General features: G+C 46.4%; 1 protein-coding gene across 1 annotated transcript; it reads right to left on the bottom strand.

Moving 5' to 3' along the window:
* Nucleotides 1-4,434: 4,434 nt before the first annotated feature.
* CAVIN3 (caveolae associated protein 3) lies at nt 4,435-12,205 on the bottom strand. Its single transcript, XM_081062182.1, has 2 exons — nt 8,296-12,205; nt 4,435-7,776 (listed from the first exon to the last, which is right to left on the bottom strand). The coding sequence occupies exons 1-2, from the start codon at nt 8,677-8,679 to the stop codon at nt 7,372-7,374; spliced, it is 789 nt and encodes a 262-aa protein (XP_080918308.1). The 5' UTR covers nt 8,680-12,205; the 3' UTR covers nt 4,435-7,371.
* Nucleotides 12,206-12,885: the final 680 nt, after the last annotated feature.

Here is a 12,885-nt window from a genome sequence, read left to right as displayed (position 1 = left end):
GAAACAGTGAGGATTTTATCCTGTTTGGGTGGGATGGAAGACTTCAGGAAACCCAGACATCCTCTTAAACAGGCTGTTAACAGACTCATTCACTCAAAGGCACTCACCTTGAGCTCCAACGGAGAGACGGTGATGCAGAAGTCTTGGAGACCTATGGGGGGTTCAGACTGAGTTGTGTGGCTGCAGGGGGAGGACTGGAGAACAGCCGGCATTTTCCCGGTGAGGAAGTCCTCTTACTGTGCAGCCAGCAGGCGGGCGCCATCTTTCCTATGTTGAGCCCACCCCCACAGGCCAAATCTTAATCTGATTGGCCTGGTTAGCTCCTCTGCTCCGCCCTGCTGACTCAGCTGGGATCCAGCCCCATCCAACTCACACACAGCCGGAGGCACTTTCTCCATGAGCAGCCAGCCCCTCCCACCTTGCACTCTTTCTCAGAAAACTATCTAAGTCCGCAGGCCCCAGGTGGGTGGCAACTGGCCTCTCAGTGTGCTCTGAGACTCTTGAGTCTCTCCAGTCTCAGCACTGGCACCAAACCATAGTCTACATTAACCTGTTCACAACACTGTTTCCACTCTAGTGACTCCCTGAGGCCCTGTCTCACCCAACTCATATATCACATAAGGCTTTAACAGTGGCTGAACCTTAAGGGAGCTGGCAGGTGGCAGCAGGCCTCAAGGTGTCCTAAATTTTTTGTGGAGTTAACCTAGGCTTGATACTGATGGCACCCATCCTTGGTTCACAGAGTGGCCTTTCCCACGTGCCTCCAGGTTTAGCACAGGCAGCGAACAACCATAGATCACTTTGTAGCTCCTACCAGGTAGCCCCCTGGCCAGTCACAGGCAGTGGCTGACCTAGGCCTGCACCAGAGCCCCCCTCCAAGAGACCCCAGAAGAAACATACTTGGAGGTTGGTTTCAGACCATAGTAGAGCACTGCCCAACTAGCCCCACAAGTGGCACACACCAAAGGTGGTCTCAACAGGCACCAGAACTTGCTGGAACAAATCTAACCTAATAGGGTAAGCCTCCCACACAGCAGCTCATAAACTGTGGATGAGTCCAAACCCCACAACCAGTCAGGCTGAGGGTCAATCCTACCCACTGACATGCCAATAGCAATCAAGGTTCAACTATAACAGGAGGGAACACACAACTTGCAAAAGGGACACTCTTGGAGTACCTGGCTCAGGTGACCGGGGAGACTCTGCCACTGTGCCCCACAGGACGCCTATGACATAAGGCCAACCAGCCAAGACTAGGAGATATAACAGGTCTACCTAATACTTAGGAACAAGCTGGCTACAGTTTCTGAAGAAAATATTAATTGATAGGCAATATGGAACCACTTCATCTGGAAACAGTTCCCTTGGGCAGCTCCTTGGTTGGACCTGAGTGCTAGAGCTGCTGCAGGTTGCTCCTACAGTGGCTGGTGGAATGGAGCTCAAGCCAAAACCTGGCACTTGCTGCCAGATGGTCAGCACAACAGGCAGTGTTAGATAAGACAAATGTGGCAACTCTCAGGTCTTTGCCTCCTGAACCAGGAAGCAGGGCTAGTAGCCAAGGACCTGAGGGTAGAGTAGGTAGGGCTAGGTGGATGGGGAAAGGATATAAAGTAGGCCCAGTGCATTTTTAATAAAATGTATTTGAGGTTCATTCTAAATAATAACCAAAGAACATAGAAATAATTTGTCAGACCAAAAGGAAATTAGCATCAAATGAAGAATCAAATGTGTGAGGATGAATGTGAGAGGGAAAAAGAAAACCATGAAAACTCCACGGAGGAAGAAGACAAAGGGGAGACTGAAGAAGCAGGGCTGCATTATGACTTCTGTCGGCCCTAGGCACTTTTGCCCTCAAGGGCTCCTTCTTCCATAAAAAATGAAAAATAAAAAATAAAAATAATTAATTATATTTTGTAATTGTGTTGGTATAAATAAGATTACATTAATATTTTATTTTAAAACATTTCTTTTACCTAAAATTTCTTTTTTTTCTTCTGATTAAAAAAATATTAAAACATTGTCATGGGGTCAGAAAGGATTGTGGGTCCCAGACATTATCTCTACGACTTAGTCAGCCCTGAGAGGACCAACAGAGCCCCAAAGAAGAACGACAAAAAGGTCTCAGCTGTGAGCCAGCTCCTTAGGGCAGGTATTTGTTCATCCTTTTGTCCCTAGTACCTCACTGGAATAAATTCATTTATTCTCTAAATATTCATTGAACACCTACTCTGTGCCAGATACTACACTAGGAAGATGCCGCCCTTGTCTTCCATGTGGATTCCAGTGCCAATGGGCCTATGCCTATTAGAATCTTTCAGCCACGAGAGAAAAATCATTAAAAAATGAAAACTGGAATTAAGCAAAAAAGCATACTTACTAGCTCACATAAATGAAGATATCTCTGGTAAGAGCTGGTTTCCTGCCTGACTGAATGTAGGGGTCAAGTGATCACAACAAAGCAACAATGAACATTAAGCTCTCACGTGCCTGGAACAATTCTGAGCATTTTATATGTTTCCACTCATTTAAGTAATAACAAACCTACAAGGTTGGTAATATGATTAACTCCGTTTTGCCCAAAAGAAAAGTACAAACTCAACTTCTATCTGTTTCTCAGCTCTGCCTTCCAGTGTGTGGGTTTTTTTTCTCAAGTCCTCAAAGTGGTACCAAATTCATTAGAGTTGTTTATGAGAGAAAAATTCACAAGAGTTATTAAAACACAATGTGTAGGATTTGGTGACTCATTGGATGTAGGGATGGGGGTGGAGTAGGGGTGAAGAGTCAGGTTTTTGTGTGTAATACTTTCTAAGGTGAATACAGAGGAGAAACTTGACTTTTGAGAAAAGATTAACGCAGTTTGGGATATATTGGATTTAGTGTGTCAACTGGATACTCAGATGACTGTATTTTTTAATAATATCAAGTCATTCTAAAAAGTTATTTGAGAAACTTAAAGACGTAATACAACAAGATAAAAAAAAAAACAGAAGAGGAAATCAGGGTTGGAGGGAAGATCATTTTTCCTTGGGAGACCTCATCCGTAATTACTACCACTTCTGCTGGGTTAGAGGTCCCTGTTGTGTCCTCTTATAGCATCTTGTATTTCTATCACCATAGCACTTATTTTAAAATTTATTACAATTGCCAGTTTAATGTAAGTTCCATGAGAGCAGCATTACTGTTTGTGTAATACGCCATTCATCCCCATCACGTAGTACAACAAATAGCAAATGAATGAATAAGTAAAAACTCTTATGCAAACCTCATAACAGACCTAAAAAAGTAGAATTATCATTCACCAGAAATGAAGCTCACATGTCTTTGACTATAAAGGCCATGCTTCTTCCATGCACCTTGCCACCTCCATATCTAAAACGGATATGGTAAATGAGAACAATTCACAAAAGAATGGTCAAGATTTGATAATATATCACAAAGAATGGCTGAATAAACCAGCCATGTTTGGCCTGAGATTGCAAGAGAAATCCTAAATAAGCCAGTCCTGTGTGCCCCGTTGCAGTTAGACTCCAAGGATACACACATCATAGAAATAAAGGAATTTCGTTGTACAGATGTTGCTGAAGGCAGGCCAATTGCCACATGTTGGAAACCATAGATAGATTTTGATCTCAGTAAAAAGAAAAGTTTCCTATCAGTGAAGAGTGTCCAAAACTATAGTTGCCTGAGAGGCAGTGAGTCCTTGTCACTGGACTTTTTCAAGTATAGGCCAGCTAAGGATAGGCAGCAGATGGTAGCAGCCATTTAAGTGTTGGAAATGCAGCTAAATTCGATGGCTTTTGGGTTCCTTTCAGTGCTGAGGATATATGATACAGTTCTCAATAAAGGAAAGTCAAAAGGTATCCAGCAGTTAACAGGGGAATAAATTTCCTGCCAGGAATGTATATGTTCTTACCCATGTAAGAGGAATACCTCAGCAGAAAATGGGCATACAGGTTGGATTCTCCTGCTCATTATCTTCATCCTGTTTCCACTATTCTATAACTTTACAGTTTAAGGTCTTGCTTTGGTTTCCCATGTTGAAGGATGAAAATGTTCTGGCTAACTAGATTATTCTAGGTCACTTAGCAGTTAGGCTTCTTAGGGAAATTAATGAATCCAGCACTCAAGTTAATCCGTGTTTTCTGAGTTTGGCTATTGCAGATTAGTCCCTCTCAGCCTAATCATGCTGGAACACATAATAAATCTGTGCTTCAGGTCTGAGAAACTGAGAACCAATCTCTGTATCCTTGTAATCTACCAGTATGCCTCCCTCCTGATTAAAGCAGCCATCTAAATGCCACATATGTTGAATGACAATTTGGTACTCTGGTTCAGAGTCTCCAATCCCTTTAGTTACAATTATATTAATAATAATAACCACAACAGTGACAATGGAGCATGAAATGTAACAAAGAGAAACATTAAGAAATTAAGTTACTTTTGTTTTAAAGTGACTTTTATTACTGTAGAAGTATCAGAAAGGAATAAAAAGTAGCACCCCACACACATACACCTTGCCATACCACCAAAATTAGCCAAGCCTTTTGATTCTTAGGTCAGGGTCCAGACTCTCTGAGCCTTCACGTGCTTCCCAATGAGCTCTCAGGACATTTTATGTGAGAAATGTGTATTTGTGCTCTTAATTTTGAATGTTTGTTGAAAGGGAGTAATTGGCTGAATTTCCAAGCATTTGGAAAAAGAACAAGAATTTATTCTTCCCTGGGGATAGAGAACTGAGCCTGCTCAGACCAGCCTTGTGTGATGGCAGAAACTTAATGGGGTGGCTGCTGGGAAGCTGTTACAGTCTGCACAATAATGCTTGAAAGCCTGCAGGAAGAGCCCTGAATTTCTCTAGAGGGAATGGAGCTACTGCAGAGCCGCCCTCTAAGGAAGAACCTCTGGTTGCAGGCACAGAGCTGGACAGGCAGACCCCAGGGTTCTTAGATGAGGCATCAGCCAGGACACTGGTGCCCCAACGGCGGCATCGTGTGGTCATAAGAAGCAATAGCAGCAGAGACATCCAAAGTGAGAGACATCACAATCTAAGGAAGAGGAGGAGCGTTGAAGTGATTAATAATACACTTCCCACCAATCATGGCAGGTGGGAAGTTGAATCCATGAAAAACAGAATGTTTAAGTCATTGAACTCTGGCCCCATTTTAAGCCCCAATATTCTCATCTAAAGTCCTCCCCCTGCCCAGTCACCCATACCCTTCCTGCTTTCTTCAGCGCTCATAACCAGAAGGCCCTTCTAGTTCATGTTTACTTGTTTTTATCTGGCTTCTAAGTTTACTTGCTTATTGCCTATCTCCCCCACAAGACTTTTAACTCCATGAAGGCAGGGATCTTGCCTTTATGTACCACTGTATCTCCAGCACTTAAAATGGTGCCTGGCAGACACTCAGAGCTCAGCACATATTTGTGGAATGAGTGGATGAATGAATTACATAGCTGCAGTAAACTATGTTCCAGGCACTGTGCTAGGCACCTGTGTCATTTAATCCTCACATCAGCCCAATAGGACTATCATTATCCTATTTTATAGATAAGGGAACTGGAAACATAAGCTATTAACCACTCAGCTCTATAGCCCCTCACTATTCCATATCCCATCCCACCATTTACCTCTTCCAAGAGCATTTCCTTAAACATCCCCCACTTTTCCTCCTTCAGGTTAGGCTGTGTCCCTTCCTTCTTTCCTCTCAAAATAACCTACATTTATCACTACACTTATATCATTCATCATAATTATATGTTTTTATTTCCCTAAACTCTGAGGTCCTTGAAGGCCTCAGAAAGGATTGTCATCTTGGTGTTCACAAGACCTAGCCTAGAGCCTGGAACACAGTAGATACTCAAAACTGTTTTCGAATGACAATGAATGGATGGGTGGATGACTGTACTCCCATCTCTAGCATACCCTTCCTGCTTCTCACTTCTGTGATGCTCTTGCTTCACGAGGCCCTATTGTGTGCCAGGCATAGTATTTGGTGTGGGAAATACAGAAATGAATAAAATGGTCCCTACTGCAAAGGAGCCAGTCTAGTGGAGTGGGGACAGGGAGTAACTGCAAATAATCACAATTAGTACAGTTAGCACTGAGGTGTGTAGGTGTTACTTAGGGAGCAAGGAAGAGAAGCATCTGGCCCTAAAACAAGGGTACCTTGCTGAGTTTTGCAGGACAGTAGAGATGAGAGCAAGAGCACATAAATAACTCAGTGCAAACTAATAGAATGAAGGGATATGGCAAGAGGTTGAGGCTACAAAAATGGGCAGGGACCAGATCATGAAAGGCATGGAAGGGCATATAAAGAAGTTGAAGGTAACATAAAACAGCTTGCACTTGACTCTTAAGATGTTGGGGAGCCATTGAAGGGCCTGAATCAGGAACGCTATGGGATCAGATTGGCATTGCAAACAACACAAATGTCAGGTGGACGATAAGGCCTGAAACAGAACAGTGAGAAAAGTGGACAGACCGCAGAGGTCAAAGCAACAGGATGTTTCCATGTGGTCTGGGAGTTTGCAAGGGAAGAGTCCACAAGAACTGCCAGGTTTCTGTGTGGATGATGATGCCATTCACTGGTAAATAAAACACAAGAGGAGGAGGAATTTTGAATGAGACATAGTAAGTGTTCAATACATAGCTGTAGGAATCAAAATTGAACTTAATAAAAAGGTAGAAAACAGACTGCTTCTTTTGGACACATTGAGTTTGCAGTACTTTTCAACTGCAGCTCAAGACAGTGGTCTGGGGTATGTGTGACTGGTAGGAGAGGCCTGGGAGTGAATGTTAACAGGAGTATCCAGAATGAGAAGAGGGCTGAGAACAGAATCCTGGAAAACCAAACTTTTTAGGAGGTAGAAGAAGAAAGGACTAAGAGGAAAACCACTAGTTGACATTTGTTGAGTACATACAGCAAGGGACTGTACTGGACGCTTCCCCATGAGGAAAGCACTTAAAGAGGAAGCAGCCAGCAGGATATTTCTATGCGCCACTGGAGTGGAGCCCAGGATTCCATGGAAACTGGAGAAATCATACAAGGGTCTGTTTGAAATTGAAGCCACATTCCTGGTTCCCACATTTGTCTTATTCCTTGCACTGCCTTTCCCCCCACCCCACCCACGCACCCCTTCACATGGAATCTGGATTAGGTGGCATTACTTTTATTATTGATGGTGAGTGCAAGCAGGTGTGAGCCGCTGCTCCTAGGACAGAGGGTGCTATGCTGAAGGAGCCCAGAAGGGCGGGCCAGAGCTGGGCTGTAGGTGCAGGATTCACTCCTTATTTGGGCGTGAATGTTGAATTCTGCGAGGAAGATTTATTTTGGGACTAGGCATAGGCACAGGGGAGAGAAGCAGCACCAGCCATCAGGCCGCACTCTCTATTTGGAGCACAGCCAAGTCGGCAGCCCCAGGTCTCCCGGGATCTTCCTCGGTGTCTGGAGGGGGTTCTGGCTCCAGGTTGGACTCCAGCGCAGGCCTGGCTTCTTCTGGCAGGCCATCAGCGCTCCGGCCAGCCCCAAGGCGGGGTGGCTTGGTAGGTGTGGGCGTTGGTGGGGCAGGGCCTTTGCGGCCTGAAAGGGCCCTTCGCAGGCTCTGGACCTTCTCCAACCCAGTGCGCCGCAGCCGCCGCGCCCTGGACTCCACTGGCTCCTCGTCCGAGCTCTCCCCAACTTCCGCCTCCGGCTGCTCTGGACTGGGCTCGGACTGGTCCACTGGCCCTAGGAGCTCCGGCGCCTTCTGGAAGGCTCTGGCTGGGATTTCGGCCTCCTCCTGCATGTGATGGATACAGCACTGACCCTAGCAGCCCCCTACGGCGCACCAGCCTGAGCCCCACTCAATTACAGTAGAAGAATCTGCCCCACCCTTAGCCTCGACGGCCCAAGTGGGAAAGAAACGGCAGGTATGGGAAAGTAGGGGGCAGAGTGAACTGCAGAAGTTGGTGCGAGACCACGACGGGGGCCGCAGGAGCAAGAATTGGAGGAAGCGAAACACTGTCGTGGCGTGCACTTCCACCACCGTTATTTTCATTGCGGGATGGGCTGGAACTTGTAGAAAATTCTGGGGAAGTGGCCTGAACTAGACCTAGCCGGGCTTCCATTGGCCAGGCTGGGTTGTGGCGTGGGAGGGAAGGATGGGCTGGGTGTGCGGAGCGGTGCGGCTCTGCAAGTCTGCTCCACCGGGCAGGGTCAGGAATGTGGGTGTGGTAGGCGGGTGGGAGGGGGGAGCCCCCAGATGGTGGCCCAGAGGCGGGGAAAGGCCCCGGATTGGGGGACCCCTGAGGTCACTGACCTTGAAGAGCAGGACGTGGAGCTTCCCGCGCGCCACCAGCAGCCCGTGGTTGGCTTCCAGCCGCTGTACCTGGGCGGCGCGGCTCACGGCGCGCTCCTGAGCCGCATCGGCGTGCGAGCCCACGCGCTCCGTCTTGGCCAGCAGCTGCGCCAGCGTGTTGCTCGTGGTGTCGTGGCTGCGGCTCAGCGCGCCCAGGCCGCTCTGGATTCGGCGCACCGAGCCAGCCAGGCCGCCCTGTCTTTGCGCCAGGCCCCCCTGCCGCTCCCGCAGCGCCTCCAGCATGGTGGCCAGCTTCTCCAGCAGGGTCACCACCGTCACGGCGTGCACTGGGCCCGCCGCGGGCGCTCCGTGGGCCAGCCCCGGGTCCAGCGCGCTCTCCCCCATGATCCCCGTACACCCCGCTTGCTCTCCCTGCGGCCGCCGGCTGCGCTCTGGGCTGGGGCCGCCTTTCCCCGGCTCCTCCCCAGCTCCAGCCGTGACTCAGGCAGGCGGAGTTGGCCTGCACCGCAGCGGGAGGGAGGGCGGGGAGCGGGATGTCGGCGGCGGGGTCCTTCGGAAGCGCGTCCCCCCCTTCTTTTGCCCCGCCCAGGGGACCCGCAGGGAAGGTTGCCCCAATATCAGACCCACCCCATCCCTCAAACTAACTCAGATTTTGAGTTCTCCTCCTCGGCCCCAATTCCCTGGTGTGCCTCTTCTGGAACACACACTCCACCAGAAAGGGCGAGCCTTGGAAATTTTTGTTGTCTGCATCAAGTGGGCAGAGAAACTGTAGTATTTATGTTAGTGCAGCAAAGGGATAACCAGAGGGGCCTCCACAGCAGCCCTCCCTCGGCCTCCCACTCCTCCGAGGTTTGTATTTGCGCCCCAAGCTGCGTGCTGCAAATAGGGAGGCTCTCGTCCGCCACAGACTAACACTGCCCAGGCCCCAGGCGCCACTTTGTGGCTGGGCAGGCTGCGCAATGTGAACCACAGGCAGGCATTCTCCGGTATTTTCCTACTAGTCATCACCAGGGTGTAGCTGGAGGCCTCATTTCCTGCTGCTTTAGTTCTTACTGTTGTGTAGCACTTACCCTGTTCTCTTTCTTCTAGTTCTCTTCCCTCCCTTTCTTTGGGTGTCATGGGTAAAGCTCAGCAGCGCCTAGCTCCTGCACCCCAAGCATGGAGGGCAGGCAGGACACCTCTTCCTTTGAAACCTTTACAAGGGTTAGAGTAGGTGTTGGTATGTCTGTTTTCATGGAGGTAGGTTGTGGCTCTTGCCTGATTTTTTTTTTTTTTTCATTTTCTTCTGGAAATAGATGAGAATATCTGCTCCGAATAGAAGAGATTTGAAATTACTGTTGTAGAGTGGGAGCGAGTGAGCATAGAAGATCCAGTTAATGATGTGGGTCATGAATTTGTACTGTCCTCAGTGTGGAAAATCCCACACCTTGCCTTTAGCAATGCTTGATAAACAGATTATAGGCTCAGAAGTCTAATCAATCCTGATGATCTCTCTCTCTCTCTCTCTCTCTCTCTCTCTTCCTCTCCTCACCCTGTCTGTGAGAGCTGCTTAATAACTGCTGAAGGAACCTTTTCACTCATGATAGTTACATGGGCCTCCAAGGTCCTGAGGTCTGACTTAGAGCAGAGGATGGCAACTAGTGCCAGAAATCTGTTGATGCCAAGTTGATGACTGACTTCTACAAACATAAGGTCATGGAGCCTGACCCCTCTGTTGTTTTTTTTTAAACAAATTTATTTATTTAAGTGTGTTTTTCCAGGACCCATCACCTCCAAATCAAGTAGTTTGTTCAATCTAGTTGTGGAGGGTGCAGCTCACAGTGGCGCATGTGGGGATCGAACCGGCAACCCTGTTGTTAAGAGCACCGCGCTCTAACCAACTGAGATATCCATCCACCCCATGACCCCTCTGTTTAACACAAGAGAAAATGGATTCCCTTGGGAACCTGAGGGGAATCACCATCTCTTCCAGTGGATCTGTATTTGCTCAGAGATCCGTAAGGATGTGCCAGTTAAAATGCTTTCAAACTGAGGGAACAAAAACCCCAATTCAAACAGTTCTTAGAAACAGGAAACCCAGTCCAAGCATAATTTTTAAAAAGACCATTGTAAAGTGATGATTTAATGTACGTCAGTCACAGCTCCAATCTGATTCTCTACACTTCTCTCAACTGTGCCCCCCTACAGGTGTCAGGTTCATTCCCAGGCTGAGAGCAAGGTAACTACAACAGTTCCAGACCTCACATCTCTGTATAAGGTCAAGAGAAAAGAGAAGATCATCTTAAAATTTAGGATATTTATTTCCCAGAAGCACCCCCCCAAATTTTTCCATTTGTCTTGGCCATTCCAGAAACAAATTCTATAGCTAGGAAATTGTCAAACATTGGTGGGCTTAGGCCTGAGTTCCTTAACCCATCACTGACAAGAGAGCTGATGATTACCTTTTAACAAATTAGACTCACTTACAGAGCAGTGTAGGGTCAGCTTTCCCAGGAGCATATGGGTGGTATGGGAGGAAAAGTAGATGTCCGTATTAAAAATCTGAGCACTGCTAGGACTAGATAGTCAATCAAAGTATCTACTACAGAAAGTCTGTAAAAGAATCACCAGCCTTGAGGAATGGTGCTAAGGGAGCCCAGAGCATTTGGAAGCAAGACTAAGTCCCTCTCGGGATATATAGAACAAGAGGACTTTAAAATTTAGCAATAAAGCCATTGGTGGTACTACAGGTATTCCCAAAAACTTCAAGTATAAATGCTATAGGAATTAGCTGATGCTGAGAAATAGAAGGTGGGTAAAAATAAGTTGGGGCAACCCAGAAGAATACCCTGAGTCAAGAAAGCCCAGATTGACAGAAATTATACTAGTGTGACCTTTTATCATAGAGTATCCAAGAAAAAGCCATATTATAGTTTCCAATAAGGATGAGAAAAGACAAAAGAAAACAAGTATGCAGAATGGTACCATCTAAGGCAGTGTAACCTGATCTTAGTTTAAATATTTCTGTTCTCTAAATTAGGGGTGTGACTGGAACCCACTCCCTCTAAATCTTTGATGTGGGCATGAAAAGTAGAAGTCCACCGGTGTGGGTTTATTGTGTCCCCAAAAAAGATATGTTCAAGTCCTATGATACCTGTGCATATGTTCTTATTTAGAAATAGGGTCTTTGCAGATGTAATCAAGGTAACATGAGATCATACTTGAGCAGTGTATGCCCTTAATCCAATATGACTGGTGTCCTTATAAGAAGACAAGAGACACAAAGACAACATCATGTGATAATGGAGGCAGAGATCAGAGTTATGATACCACAAGCCATGGAATGCCTGAAGTGACCAAAAGCTGAATGTGGCAAGGAGTGTTCTCCAGTAGAAGCTTTGGAAGGAGCACAGTCCTACCAACACCTTGATTTCAAACTTCTAACCTCCGAGCTGTGAGAGAATAAATTTCTGTTGTTTTAAGCCTCATTTGTGCTAATGTGTTTTGATAACCCTGAGACATTAATGTACCCACTGATTTATCACCATCAATATTACAGTTATCCCCTTACCCAGGATGGCCTCCCCTGTTAATTCTCTGGAAGTATGAAATTCTCTATAGGAAAAGTTAGTAGGACCTGAAGACTCCTTGTAGAACATAGACAATTAAATTAACAGTTGCCCAAATATAATGGGTCTTGCAAAAATTAGTGGAATGCCAGAGCGGCCGGATGGCTCAGTTGGTTAGAGCACGAGCTCTCAACAATAAGGTTGTCAGTTCAATTCCTACATGGGATGGTGGGCTGCGCCCCCTGCAACTAAAGATTGAAAACGGCGACTGGACTTGGAGCTGAGCTGTGCCCTCCACAACTAGAATGAAGGACAACGACTTGGAACTGATGGGCCCTGGAGAAACATACTGTTCCCCAATATTCCCCAATAAAAATTAAAAAAAAAATTAGTGGAATGCCATGGTGGCTGAGCTAACAAATGTAATAAAAAAAAACTGTTGTTGGGACCCCAATATTTGAGTCAGTCTGCCTGTATGCACTGGCCCAAAAGAAACACATGAGCAGGAGTTTGTAGTATGGAAAGAAAAAGTTTAATATTAAATTGGCCAATCCAGAGTCCTGGAAGCTAATATCCTGAGACCCACTTCCCAACTCCCCGATGATGTATAGGTTACAGATTTTATAGGGTGAAATCACAAGACACTGGGTTAGGGGATTCAGGGTTGTGCTAGTTGCTGATTGGTTAGAAGTGAAGTAAAGATAAGTCATTTCTTCAGGTCTTGAGGACAGCTCTGAGTTCTGTTCTGACATCCTTCTGTCTGGTCTCATGGGAAAGGAGTCAGGGGGGTCATTCCACCGTATGGCTCAGAAGCCAAAACATAAATTATTAGGTTGGTGCAAAAGTAATTGCGGTTTATAAGGTTAAAAATATTTGCAAAAATCTCAATTACTTTTGCACTAACCTAATAGGTCAAGATGTTATCTTTAGCCTGCCAGAGGTCCAGACCTTGGAACCATTAGTAAGATCCAGGCTATTTTCTTCTGCTGCCAGTTGCTGATTATCATGGGAAAGGCTAGGTCCATGAGGGGTGTAGAGAGAG

This window comes from Rhinolophus hipposideros (genome assembly GCF_964194185.1).
Source record: "Rhinolophus hipposideros genome assembly, chromosome: 10".
Classification (NCBI taxonomy): Eukaryota; Metazoa; Chordata; class Mammalia; order Chiroptera; family Rhinolophidae; genus Rhinolophus; species Rhinolophus hipposideros.
The sequence above is the reverse complement of the archived record's forward strand: the minus strand, read 5'-3'. Positions and strand labels throughout refer to the sequence as shown.